Genomic DNA, 15,062 nt, shown 5'->3' with positions numbered 1-15,062 from the left:
ACATGAGTTATTTAACTACTTGTTCTTTCTGAGTTTTTGGGCTTGATACTGGTGACGATGTCATCATTGCAAGCAGAGCTTCATCACTTAATTCATCGTCGTTTGAGGTAATTCTTGACACTGGATCTGATTTCTGGATCGGACTACTAAATATGTCAGTCGAATTCATTCTCTCAGTGAAGAACAGAGTTGTTCAAGTTATATGGAGAAACAAAAAAATAATAAGATAAAGCTAATCTATTTTTCACTTACATTAAACTCAAAACTTTAATCTTTAACAAAAATATGAAAAAGTCATATCATTTTAAAGGAACCAAACTGAATGTTGCAAACCTTTCAAGCGCCAATCTGAGGAGCTCATTATCGCTGTCGTCATCGCTGTGATATTCTGATGTCTGTTGCTTCGACTTTGATGACGCGATTTGTTCTGTATGTTTTTCATTATTCCTGCAAAAAGTTTTTACTTAAGTGACAAACACTTAATTTTTCTCGAATAAATTAGAACAGTTTGAAATTTAGACTGTACAAATTGCAAACTCTTTCGGAGAAACAAATACGGCCTTTTCTGGCACTATTAAAAGTGCTGACAATCCGCAAACAGAATAAACAACTGCTGGAAGAAATGGTCACGTTTGTCTTTTCCTTCTACGCAACTTTCCTAGATTCTATTAATTAACTCAGACTTGACATTCTTTAGTTGTCAGTAATTCATTCACAACTCACAGCTGGGCAGGAAGGCCTGGAACTGCTCGAAAAACGACACAACCAAACAATTTGAATGATCTTTTCATTGGACTTACCATCTTACTCTCCCCATGGATAAGAGTGAGTCAGATTTCAACTTCATTTCTAGCTTTTTGGTGCTAGATACGTTGTTGTCTATCCCCACTGTCATCTGCTCCTGAAAGATCCACTGTTTTAAAATTACTTTTATTCTATAAAACCACCAGTTGTCTAACGTCCACATTTTATCATATTTCAAACTGTAACCAAAAGATGCAACTATTTTAATTTACTCTAAATATCATTATGAAAATCCTGGGTCAAGAATATATTGAACATTTTAATGGCAAGTGCTCAACAGAAATGGCTCAAATTAATAATGGTGGATCTGACTTATGTAGTTACAGCAAATCATCATAAAATCGATGCTTAACATCTTAAAAAGATGTAATACTACATCAACGAAAAACATACTACAAAAAGCACAACTTACTTCGCAAAGTTTCTTCTGAAATGAACATTCATTCGAAGCGCCATATGTTGAACACTCTGGTATTATTACACAGGAAAGCTTTTGATGCTGTGCTTGAGAAAATAACAGTTTTCTTTGCTTCTCCTTTTTGATTTTATCTGAAAATAATTCAAAAATTACAAAGTCAATAATTAATTTTAGCAATCAATTTGTGATGATATTCATAATATTCTGTGCTTCAAAACCTAAAGAATAAAATGTATTCTAGATTCAGCAGCTCATTGAGCCTGATATGCTTTCCCATTAGTTAAAATTATGCTTTAGACTACAACAAATCTCGTCAGAATTAGATCAAGACTTTATATATATAGACTGACTGGCAATGCACTACCCGAATTTAAGAAATATAAAAAGTATATTTCCACATCATAATGTTTGAAGCATGATAAGGTTCAATATTTATAAACGTGTCTCTAATCATCAACGGTTAGTGACACTTGATAACACTCTCAATTTCAAAATCTCTACTTATGACTTTTCTTATAAAGATAAAAATTTTCTTATAAAAAGTGGCTAAAAATATACCTATAAAGACTTATTTGCGCAATAAGAATAAGTGAATAATTGATAAAGATGGCATAAAAAATATAACTAATGCATAAAAATGTAGGAGGATTTAACAGAATGACGGTATTACCGATGGCTTTTCTAGTTTCTTTGAGAGATCTTTCATAACGAGTTATATTTGCTTGACGTTCCGTCTCTTTACGCGCTTCTTCCTCCAATGTTTTTCTGTCCTGCTTTGGCCTTTGCAAATCTTTAAAGATCGCTGGAGAAACATGTGCAAGATTTTCGCACATTTCTGGATTGCATGGTGATGAAGCAAACGTCAACTACAGAGAAGATCGTATCAAGAAATAAAGGAATGAACTTTTTTTTAAAAAAAAAGAATGATTAATGGATGAATGCTCCGTCAGTTAAACCACTTTTTGAATAAGCAGGCAAAACTAGAAGGTGACGTATCCACTAACAACTACACATATACCGTAACACTATTATCATTTTTCTACTTCTGTTACAACGTTAGCACGATGAGCTTCATTGCTAGTTTACTGAAATATCCAAAAAAATAAAACCCCACAAAATAAAATCTAAAGAACATCTTTCAGAAAACCCCAATATCTATTAACAACTCTCATTTACGTTTCAGCTTGGCTAGTCAATCATTAGCTTGTCATTGTATTATTTCCTACTTCACCAAGTTAGTTTGCATTTCATCGAAATCATGAAATAAAATTTACACATGCATTAGCACGAACAGTTTCATCGTCAAGACCTTGATCTCTGATCCATGGGAAGTATTCGTCTGCCTTTTCTTCAAACCAATCGTCGAAAATCTTTTTCTCTATAAGCACGTGGAAACGATTTCATATTTCAACAATTTATTTCTTTCATAAATATATTCAGTAAACGAAAAATACATCAAAGATGTTCATAACATTCATTTTTTTAATATTAATGGAGAAATAAAAAATGATAATATGTAGCGGTCATGGTAATAAAAGCAAATAAGCTCCAATGGATCTGCGCCAAAGTTTTTAATACTAACTTTATTTGCTGCGACCAAGTTCACCATTTTTTAAAACACAAAAAGAGCCATGCAATGTATCCTTTTTCAGGACAAAATGGTCTCGCAAGTAAGTTGTCATATGCTCCTCTATAGCTGCCATACTACTCTATTAATAACTCAACTCAAGGAGATTGATTACCTTTAATTTCTATTTGTGTGACTATTTTTCTTAACTCGACTTCAACTCTACTGTTTATTTCATACAAAAGCATCTACCTTCTTCGGGTGGATTTGCTCGTCGATGCTTGTTTATCGGTGACTGTTGCCATGAATAACTGTACAAGGCTTTCCTGCGCCCCTCCATCATCTGCACCCAGTTCTACTAATAATCTAGAAAAGTACTAATGAAACCTAAAAATTAAACATTAAATCAAACTTCCATCATAACGATCATGAAAATTACCAACTGATCAACAAATACACTACTACAATCTCTAGTTAACATATTACGATAGTATGAAGGTACTGTTAAGAGCTATTACGATGACACGATGATTCAGAGTATAGAAAAATGAAGATCAATGAAGAGATCTTAACGTTTACTTAATTAACTCAATTATAAAGTTTAATTCAGGACAAGTTCAGACACGATTCTAGCCATTGTTTACTTCATTAATTTACAAAGTAATGCTTTCCAACAATTCACACAAATTTATTATACGCAGGTTATTTCATTTTATTTTTTCACGTATTGTGTCACGTACGTGCCCAAGCAGTCTACTAACATTATTGCGTTTACCAGTTCTGTTGAAAATGCGCACAATATTGCTGAGATATACATAATAATCATCAAAAAGTTCTCAAGAGATTATCCTCTAGGAATTTACAATCCCGACAACTCACATCTCCCATCTTGAACACACTTCCTCGAGAGATAGCAAGCGAAACACTGCATGGTCAATTGGAGGCTTTCGAGACGAGAATGCAAGAATTTGCGCGAATTTGAAAGGCTGAAATTTGACTATTGAATGAAACGCCGAGTTACATCAATTCGACTGCTCTGTTTACTTTTTTTTTATAAAGCTATGAATTTTTCTTCACATTTAACGTATTTATCAACGTTTCAGTCCTTTGTAAGCAATGAAAGTGCCCTCAAGCACTTCACATTTGCGCGCAGCTGTCACATGCGCCAACATTCTTTCACTGCTTCTACATTAATTTGTTTGCCATTCAGTTCGACATATTATGTTTGATATATATATATATATATATATATATATATATAATATAATGTTACAGTGAATGAGCTGTAATAATTTCCAGTATAATGTTTGAGTTGATAGATGACTCAGTGCATGTGTAAGATGGACAGCAGATGGATGGCGCATTTGTGCACATCCGCTCTTCTTTCGTCGAAGACTTTTCCTAACATTGGAATGTTTTGAAATTACAAAATAATTTTGAAACGATTAAAAGTCCGAACTTTTGTTGACTCAGCTCGTTTTCAGTATTGCTTTGTTTTTATAATATTTTAATCGAATCACGACTTTTATTACTGGTTAATTTTTTAAAATGATCGTGAAAATGTGACTGATTTGGAGAACAGAATGCGTTTATCTTTATGGCTTGCAGCCTGATAAGGATTAGAGCTGGACGTATCTTCTTATCTCTCTGTTTACAGTAGTGATGATAAAGAGAGGAAGGCTGAGTTCCATAAGTGTATTATTTATTCCAAATGTTTGACTAAGTCTCTTATCAGCACTGATAGTTGTGGTATGGTTTAATCATATCATCAGTATACTGGTTCCTACTATGGGCTCAATTTTTCAGCTACCTTGCTGTCTCGAAACCAATGTGGAAACCATGAAATCAAGAAAGAATGCTTCATTTAAAAATTTTCACTTGTCAGAAAGCAGAAACGCCATCACATGTTCCGTAATTACTACTCGTATCGTATCTATTGAAATACAAAAAGAAAAGACGATTTCATTTCTTTGTTAAGCTTTGTCTTGTAATGAAATATCCCAGAAATGGTCCTGGATCTAATTGATTTAAGTCTTCAGGCATTGGTTTATCTTTGGTCTCCGGTAAAGTAATGGCTAGCACCGCTGCAGCAAATGATAAACCGGCTAGGATGAATTGCGGTACTTTGCCGTCACCCAGATCCTATAAAAGAAAAATTTTTCGATTTGCTTATGTTGACAACAAAATGGCACTATATATATTGTCTTACATTACATGATGAATTAAAATCTCCATGAAAGTTGCCGAGATATTTCTAAATGTTTTTCAGTAGTAACTTAAACAACGAGCTTTAAATTTTTGTTTCTCTTCTTGCTACTCATTGTTGCTAATTTGTGCATCTTGAAGATTAATTTTCAATTTCAAGAACATAAGTTTTTTTTCTCGACTTACTGAATATTTGAGTAATGGTGAAAACATGATTCCAATGCTCTGAGGTATATTAATTATTGAATAACTGATTGTTCGAATGGTTGTTGGCATCATTTCGTTTGCCAGTAAAGGATGGGTTGCATATACTACTTCGTTGATCATTCTTCCGAATAAGTTGCATGATATCCGAGCCCATCGAATTCCTAAAAGTTTACGAAATCTTTTTGATTAATGTTTGGTTAAAGCCTGAACCAGATTTTAAAATCGAAGATTGAATTGAGTTCAAATTTGATAATGAAGTTTTTCCATAAATGCCTGCAAATGGATTTAGTGATGAATATGTCAAAAATTTAAGAAATCATGGAATTATCACATAATGTCTAGCAAAAATTAGACTAATTACACACTCTCAAATTGAATTTAATAACTGCGAATTAGCAGAACAGAATCCAAGCAATTGGAAGAAGATCAGTTTAATTAATTGTAAAAGACATGACCAAATTAAGAAATGCGGAACTATCTAACATACCTTGAACGAATGGTGTAATAAGTGCGGCACAAGCTTGCAAGAAAAATGATACGCATGCAACAGAACGGCGACCAAAAAAATGCAGCAATGGAATAACAATGATACCTCCCGGGATCTCTGATAAACCGGATAGAACATAACCGGTGAATGCATGCTCGGTTAGATTGACACTATTAAATGAAACAACAAAATAATAAAAGTTCATAGTCATCCTGAAAAAATGTGTACAGATATAACGAATATTTAACTTCACTGTTTTAATCGAATGATACAAAGATGAATTCAATTCAAACTTCAAGAAATTTCCAATTTCTTATCCCGATTTTAGTCTGATTCCACAATCCGCTTTCTCGAAATTAAGCAGTGAAAAGGGATAGGAGAGAGTTTTAGCTTCTCTTTTGGTATTTTTTGTATCATTTCATCAGTTTTCCTCACTTCAAAAAACTAATTCACAAAAACTAACGGTTGCTTACGTGATATAGCCGTTGACAAACAGAAAAAACATAATTCGTTTATATTTAAATAAATCACAGACACTTCTTTCTTTAAATTCTTCTGCAAGTCTCTTCTGGATACTTTCCGATTGACATTTATTTAAATCAATTTTAACATTATTGAACCTGAAAGAACAAATTACTACAGATAAGTGGTCATTACGATTATAAAATTTACAAGACGAGATCTGTTAACAAAGACTTCACGGTTATAATCAAAAATTTCTCATCTTAAATTATAATGAAATATAAAATAAAATATATGGCAAAATATATTGAAGGACATAAATATAATTTTTTTGATTTGCAAAAATTATACAATTTGTGATGTTTGTACCATGAAGACATTTTAATATACTTTTGGATGCCATGTATCCGTCTGCGTGAGATCATCCAGTGTGGTGATTCAGGAAGCAACCTGGAATCAGTATTCGTTTGCTTTTGACCGAATTTTTCTTCCAATGATAAAATTGCACAATTAAAAAGCTTTTTAAATAACTAAAAGTTTTTGATTTGTTTGAAAAAATACAATAAATTTTATCAAGAGTCCAGCAAGAACTGTTAATTATCTTATTAAAGAATTATTTTATTAACTAATACTTATATTTTTAGGTAATCAGATCTTTCAAAAAGATGCTTCAGTAATTGGAGAGTGAAGAGTGAAAGTATTTAACTTTTTGCAACTAATCTCGTAGGTTTCATCTAAATAATATGATCGCAAATTATACCAGAAATATACAATAGTCAATAAACTGGGGACTGCTGATATGAAGTATAGTTTTCTCCAGTCCTTAATGAACACTTCCAAAGCTCCGACATACAAATATCCGAGTAGCCAAAATGTTACTCCAAATAAACTTATCCATTCACGAAATGATCCAGCTACTGTTTCACAACAAAGAATTGAGCCAATTGTCAAATAGGTCTGAAAGAAATTGCTTCTTTTCGTTGTGATTAGTTTTTAAGCCAATCGGAAATAGCAAAGATTTTATTTAAAATAAGTTCGACTTGTAATGCTACAAAAAAGCAGATGACAGCTGTATTTGGGGACTCTTTTCTGCATTGGATTGATGAAGCAATCTTTTGGAATCTGTTAGTTTTTTATTTTAAATATGATATTTTTTAGTGACAGAAATTTTCTACATTCTTAAACGAATTTGGAAAAAATGTCGAAAAGTGATGAGAAGATAGAATATTCTTGAATGAGAATGAGAAAAGATATTTCAAAACCTGGTCTGACTTGAAATCTAAATGTAAAGTGATAATTTTGACTTATTTCTATAATCATTCCCAAAATTGTCTTATGAAGAACAAATTACATCGGCTGCTGCTCCCACAAGAAATCGCAACAATACGAAGATTGCATAATTAGGTGAAAATGCTATAATAAAACTGAATATGACACTTGAATACATGGAAATTAAAAAGATACGTCGGCGACCATACCGATCTGATAGATGTGATGCTATTGGTACTACTAGAAGAGCACCTGAAAACATAAGTGAAAGTTTCTGCGAAGAATTGTTAGATACTAATTAGTCATGATCAAAATTGATGGAACTATATCAATTAACTTTATGACACTTCGTCAGATTAGTATATAGTAATCAACTGATGACAGAGAAATTACCAGCCGAAAAAACTGAAAAACCAGCTTCTTGTATAAATGGGTTGACACATAATAATTCATACTGCAAAAATCGAGCTCTGATATTCGATTGTTTATTTTTTCTTCCTTACATTTTCAATTTAAACAAATAATCCTTATGTCGCATTTGCTATACGATTTAGTGATGATATTATGTTTCAAACAGAGTGATATTTTAGTAATGATTTGTTTCTTTGGATTTTTACTACAATTTTTGATATATTTGTTTGATTTTCCGACCAAATTGTTTGATTTCCGACCTTAAGCTAATTTTTTAACTTTGGAAACATTTCTTAGATCAATTTTACTGCGATATTTTATTTTTTTAAATAAACTGCCTGGTATTTTTGGATTCTTTCCAGCTTATATAAAGCTTATTCGTATGATCTGTGTCAGTTGTTTGGCTTTGTCATTTGATCTTTTAGTTTGTTTTTAGAATTTTTTAATTACGGTGAAGAAATTTTAGGACTTCTTACTGTTTGTTTGCTTTATTCTTGTTTTATTTATTTATTTATTTCTGTTGACTCCTTCATTGCATTATGGTTATGGTAATATGATAGAGAACCTCGAAAAGTATACTGTACGATTGATCTGTTGAATTACTGACAATTGATGTTCCGCTATTAACTGAAGCACATCTCAGTTCGTTTCCTGTATTCACATCTTTAATCATGCAGGGATCCATTGTATTAATCATTTCGATTCGTGTCTAAGATCAATTTTCTAATGAAAGCCGTCGAAACTAGTTTGATCATTTGGCTGAGATCAATTTACTCTTTAAAATGACCTAAACATAAACTCTCTAAGATTTGCTCGAAACTGGATGACTGAGCTTGTAAATAGTGCTTGAGGTGCATTTCCAAAACAATCCATTTTCTCATATCTTGCACTAGTTAAGGTGTTTAGAAACTTTTTAGCTTCATGATATGAATCAAGTTATAAAATATGGATTTGTTTTAGAAAAATAATATTCCATGATAGAAATGGCAAACCGGATCATTAATCTTGCAAGCAAAATCTTGCGGTTTTCGATTTACAAAAATCATAATAAATATTGATACAGCATAAAAAAAATTGGTTAACTGGCAAAGCATATAGGAAATCATTTGATATCGTCCATACGTACCAAATTCATTGAGTAACTTATTTGCATCCAACGATTTGTACATATCACTGGAATATTTAAATGTATAATTCCTCTCAGTCTTCAGGCAAAAAGATTTTTCAATAAGACAGAAATCACTCAATCACTCTCAGGTTATTAAAGAAGTAAGAAAGGAAACAATCGATAAGTAAGTGGATTAAAAAAATCCTTTGACGTTTGTCATCGCAAGCTCATTAGATTTCGTATTTTGTCTTTGTCTCTGACGAATGAGTCTTTTTGAAACTGGGAAGTAATCAAAGCTTTATACTCATTTCTTGGAACTCCCGGTTCTATCTCCGCTTTATTTGACCATTCGTCAGCTTCTTTTGGTAATGAAGCTGGCAATAACTTGTATCTATCTGTAATTGCTAGCTGATGAAAAAGTAAATAATTATGTTAGCGACTGAGTTCTCGTGATAAATCTTAAAGGACTGTAGAAAGACTACTAGGAAAAACCGAAAATATATAATTGCCATACCTTTAATCATCGTTAGTATGAAATAGATGGAACTCTTAGGACTCGCAAATATGAAATAACTAAAAGGTTTTCCTTCCAGACATCTTTATATATGTTGTTCTTCAATCAATAAATTAAAATTTTCCCAAGTCATAAAATATGAACTGCGAACATTTCATGAAGTTATTACTTTAGAAAAAATTCTTTAGAACGGTTGGTTTTTCTGCAACATTTAGTTAAATAAGGAATAGATTAGGCGAGATTAAGCGAGGAAGAAGAAGCGAGTAGTAAATTGTTTTATGATTCTTACTTAGCATCTTCTTTGTCTCGGATTCTCAAAGTTCACATTTTGAATAAAAATTAGTGAATTTTTACTTTTGGAAAATTTGCTGATTACGGTTATCAGTTATTATATGGTAGATGATCCACATTTATCACAATATGTGATATTAACTAATTGATTAGAGTGTTATGGGTTGTAATCGATCCAGAATTTATCATGACAATGAAGTGGGTATCGATCACAAAGACCTTGCATTAACAACATTTGAAATGCAGAAGGCTGACATTATCCATGATTTGGATACGGATAATGACCAGAACGGAAGAGTAGCAGTAGACTGCATTTTCAGGCCTACCCGGTATGTCACGTTTTTTTAGATTGGATTTTATTTTCACTGGTAGTTAAGAAGATGGAGAGGATAAAATAAAGAATTTTTTTTACGTCTATTCTAAATGTCAAAAATATTTCGGTAATTTTGAAGTTTCAATAATTTGAAAAGAAAATAGTAAAATTTTCATTACAGAGAAATTTATGGACAACGAGCCATAGATATGGCAGAAGAACTAATCGTGTGGTCAAAATACGGTTAATTATTAATTGATATCTTCTTATTTCAATTCTTACTTCATCGTTTTTTACATTCTGCAGAATAAGATTGAAGTTATTAGTAAAGTATCCATTATTGAGTGTCGCAAGTGTTAGTAGTTAATAAATCAAGCTTTTGTTAACAACAATTGATATATTATATCAATTGTTGTTAACAAGCACTGGTACAAAGTTGCGATTATATAATTTAATTTTACAAAATGTAATGTAATTTTAAAATTTGGAGGAGAAATTAATATAGCAAGTTTAGGGATAAAATTTCGAAAACGACCATTCCCGCATGACTTCCCAGCATTTGCACATGAAAAGCCAGCAGTTGAATTAGCCCAACTGAGTCGGCTCCGTCTTTCAACCGAACGGCAAAAAACAGTACAAAATCCTGAATTTGAAAAAATGCGAGAAATAGGAGAAAATGGAACTACTGAAGATGCTGTAGTGAAGAATTAGCAAATTCGAATTAAAATTTTCCACTATCAATTTGATTTGTCTTCCATAATTATAATGTATTTGAAAAAATTTTTGAGGCTTAGATTGTTTGCTTGACTACAAATACGTTGCAATTCCAAAATTAAAAAAACAGTATGAAACAGCAGAGTAGTTCGCATTTACGGAGATTTGATTTCTATATAAGCCATTTAATACGTAAACAAAGTTTGAAAGGCCAAAGTATCACTCAAGTTTTTCACGCAAATTTCTAGACAAGATTTTCCGTACAAATTTCGCTAAAATGTCGTGACATGTTCCATCTTGATTTATTCGATACTTGTTGGATGACATGCAAGTTACGGACAGACTAATGTAACTGTACGCCAAATGTAAAGAGCAAGTGGCCTGAAAGCCCAAAATAGTTGGAATTGACTAGAAATTACTTCTTTCTAATCTAATATGAATAAAGTATGAGTGATATTTGTTATTTGGCAAACTCGGTTGCCTGACCATAAAAATTTTTGGATACCCTGGAAAACCTACAAAACTACAACCGAACTCGGTTTTTAAAAATTTTTAAAACAATCAATCAGTAAATATTCGCGAACTTCTCGAACTGTATTGCGAGAATACCAAACCATATGAGAGGAATAATTATTTCAAAAATCATTTCACAACAGAAGACAATATAAACAGGAAGTGAAAATAAGAATTTGCATCGTTGACAAATTCACCGTGCAGTCTTTCCGGACATTCTGCAGTCTACCACTTCCGCGATGAATCGGAAAAGCGATAGGCAGTCGATCTTGCCTCATTTTTTATTTCTTAGACAATAATTTATTGTTCACTTCAGTTGGGATGCGAGAGTAATAAGAAATAGTACAGTTACGAAGGGGATTGAAGATTGACTAAAATTAAACGGTATGGGTCAAAGGTTGAAAGTGAGAAAATAGTGAGATAAATGGAGAGGCGGAAAGGTTGCTGAGACAGACTACAGCTAGAGATGAGAAGAGACTGTGAGTAGCTTATAGCAGTAACCATTCGGAAAAGTGACCAGATGATCCACTAGGACAGTAGAGATAATCAGAGAGAGAGAGAGAGAGAGGGAGAGAGGAGACCAGTTTACTGACAGAGGCCTTTTTTTTGAAGAAATTATCTTTGATGGGTAAGTAGGTAGGATTAAATAATTGGTAGTAAAGATAAATTGTGATGGAATTTTCCTGTGTCCTCGAAAGGATAAGAGTGATTTCATCTCGGTATTTTATATCACATTTCATTTTCATTTGTGAAAGTTTCTGGTTGTGTTTGGATTTAGAGATGTTACTCGTCAGAGCTTCTTTTACATCTTTTTTGATCGTCTCCTCAACTACCCATTCTTTGTATAACGCTTGTTTTGCGTGCGTCACGTCCTTCCAGGAGTTTATGTCTGATAATTTCAAGTTTGTGAACGAATGTGCGTAACGTTCATTTATTTGAATGATAAAGCGGTAGATGATCCGAAAAGTTATCAGTTGATCGTGTTAAACAATCGTGACGAGCTATTTGATCGACCTACGCTACCACCAACTTGGAAGGACGGTATTTTATGTGGTAATAATGTTTTTATTGTCCGTTAAGGATAATTTTTTCATTTACTATTTCATAAAACTTTTTGACAAAAGTTAGTTTGCCTAATTCATAATATATGCGTGACTTAAATTTGCTTTTCAAAGAAAAAGAAACTCTAATTCTCTATTTGTTGGTTAAGCTCGATTGAATTTTTAAGCCATCGAAATAGTTGTTTTTTCTTTCCTTACTTTTGCAGTTCATTTTTTATGTGATAAAAAGTTGTTGTAGGTCGAGATCAAGCAGATCCATATGGTGGCACCTGGTTGGGTATGAGCAGGGATGGGCGTTTGGGGAATGTTCTTGCAGTTCTTGAGAATGCAACCGACGAAATACCGTGTGCGATAACGCGTGGTCTGAATTTCACTATATTATAGAAAACTGAAAGTTGGTCTGAAATTAAACTTAAAATTTGAAAGTGATCTGGAATTTTGTTCTAAAATCAGATTTTAAACTTACAAAATACATTTGATCGTGAAATCATATAGGCAAAATAGTCTACGAATATTTGAAATCTGAAATGCCCCCAGAGGACTATGTGGCTGAACAGCTCTCCAACGAAGCACAACAGTACAATGGTTTCAACGTAATTTTACTTCATCGGTACGGAAAAAGTGCATTTGATAGTCGTTTCGAAAACGAACTCTGCGGAAACAAAATTACGTGTTTAAAACTGCTATTATTATAATTATGACTCAACTTGATGACGGTGCTCTTTGTCTTCCTTTTTGTTGACTGTGATAAATATTAGGTATTGCTTTTTTTAGTAATGCATAGTAATGAAGATCTCAAATTCTTAAAATTCACGTTATTTTTGTAATGTCAGTTGTCGGTTTATTTAACTTTACGAAAGTGCCCGTGTTAAATTCATGAATGATTTGCAAAGAAATATTTTTCTGCCAAAAATAAGAATATCTTTGGAAAAAAAGATAAGAATGATAAATAGAGGAAACAGAGGGAAACGAAAGAATTTATAGGTATTTGTGAATTAATACTGTCATTAATTTGCTTCATATTTAATGGGAATTCTTCTTGAACTATAATCACTTTATTCTGTTTTACTCCTAAGTTTTTTTTCTACAAATACAGTGATATATACTTAGTAGAGCCATCGTATCTGATATCTTCTACAGGCTCTTTAATGAAGAAATTGAACGAAAAACATATTTCGGAGTTCAGTTTTCTAATCGACAAGGCAGTCCAACAGCAGCATTTGGTCCCGGTTGGTGTTTATTATCGAAATTTTTGCCAGTTATCGATACAATGATGCATTTGTGTGTTTGCTTTTGACATCTTTGCTGATATTGAAAGTTAATTTTTTTTTTACTCTGACTTAGATTTAGTGGAAAAATAAGTGCGTTATATGCCTCCAGCTGTAACATTTAGTTAAATGAGACTTACTTTCTACAAGTTCACCGCATTATTATTATAATTTTATTTATAAACTGTATCAGTTCATCAAATTTACCTTTTTTGCAGTATTATCATTTTAGGTATTTATGGATTTGGAAATAGTGTATTAGGAAAGCCGTTTAAAAAAATAACTTATGGTTTGCGATTGTTCGAAGAGAAATTGAAAATACTAGATGATGAGAATGTTAACGAACAAGAGCTTATGAAGCAGTTTTTGGATATCCTCATCGATCAAACAAGGTAACACAACATTTATATTTTTGAGTTCTTCGTCCTTTTTATCTAAATGTATCCTAGGAAAATGATTTTGTGGTAGCTTGCATCACCGCTTTTCTAAGATACATTTAGAACATTATCTGTTTCCCTAGAATCTATTTCTACGGCTCTTTAATGAACGGCTCTGATTTAACAGGAAGTAGGATAACTCAAGATGGATTTAGTTTGCCATTTCTCTTCACTTTAAATTATGGAATTTTCGCTTAAAAAAAACTTAAGGAAATACTAAAGTTTTTAAAATGTCGCCATAATACTAGTGCAGTCCATATATGTGTTGTTAATAAAAATCTCATGACAAATTTATTTTATTAATTGCGCTAGTAATTATCTGAAAGCGCAACAAGCAAATACACAGAAAGAGAACATAATCAGTTTATTCTTCAGTCATTATCCTGATGAGCAGCTCATTTCTCAGAAAAAACAAGATAAAGACAGATGCAAACTTATGTCGCAACTGTTTTATGAATTTCCGGAACCTGTCCGATATGGAACAAGGTTTGTTTCAACCTTACGCTTCATTTCTATTTTATAAATTTGGTTTTTGGCATTTGCATCCTCACCACATAGACATTTAACAATTTATGCTTAATTTTTAACGTTTTCAATCATTTTTGAACATTTGAGAGAGCAACATTTTTAAGGTGTCATACCATTGTGCTGGTGAATGGTGTTGGTCGTTGTACATATTTTGAACGAAGCCGAAAACAGATAACTCCGGTGTCTATTGTTACTTGGGATGATACAATACATTATTTTGATCTTGATGACACGTAAAACTTTATAAGTCATTTCTGTGGTTTCCGAAATCGCATGAGTGGTGCAATAGTTGTGTTTTTGATGGACGGAACAGAGTGGTATCAGTTCTGAAATTTCATGATTTTCTGAAAATCTCGAGACTTTTCATATATATATCTCGAAGAAATTCATATTTTGGTGCTTTTGTTGAATAAATGTATAGTTTAATAAATTAATAAACTAAAAACTGTTCAGATTTGTTGTATCTGTTTATGACGCTTTTGTCA

The 15,062-nt window shown here is 32.3% G+C and overlaps 5 protein-coding genes across 7 annotated transcripts; 2 read left to right on the top strand and 3 right to left on the bottom strand.

Annotated features, from left to right (window-relative positions):
* Positions 1-7: 7 nt before the first annotated feature.
* On the bottom strand, positions 8-3,132 carry Bm9985 (Uncharacterized protein; the record flags this gene model as incomplete). Its single annotated transcript, XM_001901894.2, has 7 exons — positions 8-146; positions 334-447; positions 801-901; positions 1,217-1,353; positions 1,893-2,088; positions 2,497-2,600; positions 3,042-3,132. 7 exons carry the CDS (start codon positions 3,130-3,132, stop codon positions 8-10), a joined length of 882 nt encoding a protein of 293 aa, XP_001901929.2.
* A 532-nt stretch (positions 3,133-3,664) lies between these two features.
* On the bottom strand, positions 3,665-3,961 carry Bm17761 (Uncharacterized protein; the record flags this gene model as incomplete). The annotated part of the gene is made up of 2 exons (XM_043081780.1): positions 3,665-3,775; positions 3,926-3,961. 2 exons carry the CDS (start codon positions 3,959-3,961, stop codon positions 3,665-3,667), a joined length of 147 nt encoding a protein of 48 aa, XP_042937714.1.
* Positions 3,962-4,751: 790 nt separating this feature from the next.
* On the bottom strand, positions 4,752-9,462 carry Bm2034 (Uncharacterized protein; the record flags this gene model as incomplete). 3 transcript variants are annotated; one of them, XM_043081779.1, is made up of 12 exons in its annotated part: positions 4,752-4,931; positions 5,181-5,362; positions 5,689-5,900; positions 6,162-6,308; positions 6,502-6,600; positions 6,911-7,107; positions 7,502-7,671; positions 7,813-7,873; positions 8,396-8,539; positions 8,823-9,003; positions 9,243-9,333; positions 9,453-9,462. In XM_043081779.1, the coding sequence occupies 12 exons, from the start codon at positions 9,460-9,462 to the stop codon at positions 4,752-4,754; spliced, it is 1,674 nt and encodes a 557-aa protein (XP_042937713.1). The 3 variants fall into 3 exon arrangements, with proteins under 3 accessions (XP_042937713.1, XP_042937712.1, XP_001901930.2); XM_043081778.1 differs by having other exon boundaries at positions 6,520-6,600; XM_001901895.2 differs by having other exon boundaries at positions 6,541-6,600.
* Positions 9,463-9,902: 440 nt separating this feature from the next.
* On the top strand, positions 9,903-10,767 carry Bm9986 (Uncharacterized protein; the record flags this gene model as incomplete). Its single annotated transcript, XM_001901896.2, has 3 exons — positions 9,903-10,072; positions 10,238-10,299; positions 10,571-10,767. The coding sequence occupies 3 exons, from the start codon at positions 9,903-9,905 to the stop codon at positions 10,765-10,767; spliced, it is 429 nt and encodes a 142-aa protein (XP_001901931.1).
* A 1,430-nt stretch (positions 10,768-12,197) lies between these two features.
* Positions 12,198-14,814, top strand: Bm9987 (Uncharacterized protein; the record flags this gene model as incomplete). Its single annotated transcript, XM_043081777.1, has 7 exons — positions 12,198-12,336; positions 12,583-12,705; positions 12,840-12,954; positions 13,485-13,573; positions 13,845-14,004; positions 14,425-14,535; positions 14,682-14,814. 7 exons carry the CDS (start codon positions 12,198-12,200, stop codon positions 14,812-14,814), a joined length of 870 nt encoding a protein of 289 aa, XP_042937711.1.
* Between the last annotated feature and the right edge of the window lie 248 nt (positions 14,815-15,062).

This window comes from Brugia malayi (genome assembly GCF_000002995.4).
Source record: "Brugia malayi strain FR3 genome assembly, contig: Bm_v4_Chr4_scaffold_001, whole genome shotgun sequence".
NCBI lineage: Eukaryota > Metazoa > Nematoda > Chromadorea > Rhabditida > Onchocercidae > Brugia > Brugia malayi.
Note: the sequence above shows the minus strand (reverse complement) of the source record. Positions and strands in the feature narration are given on the sequence as shown.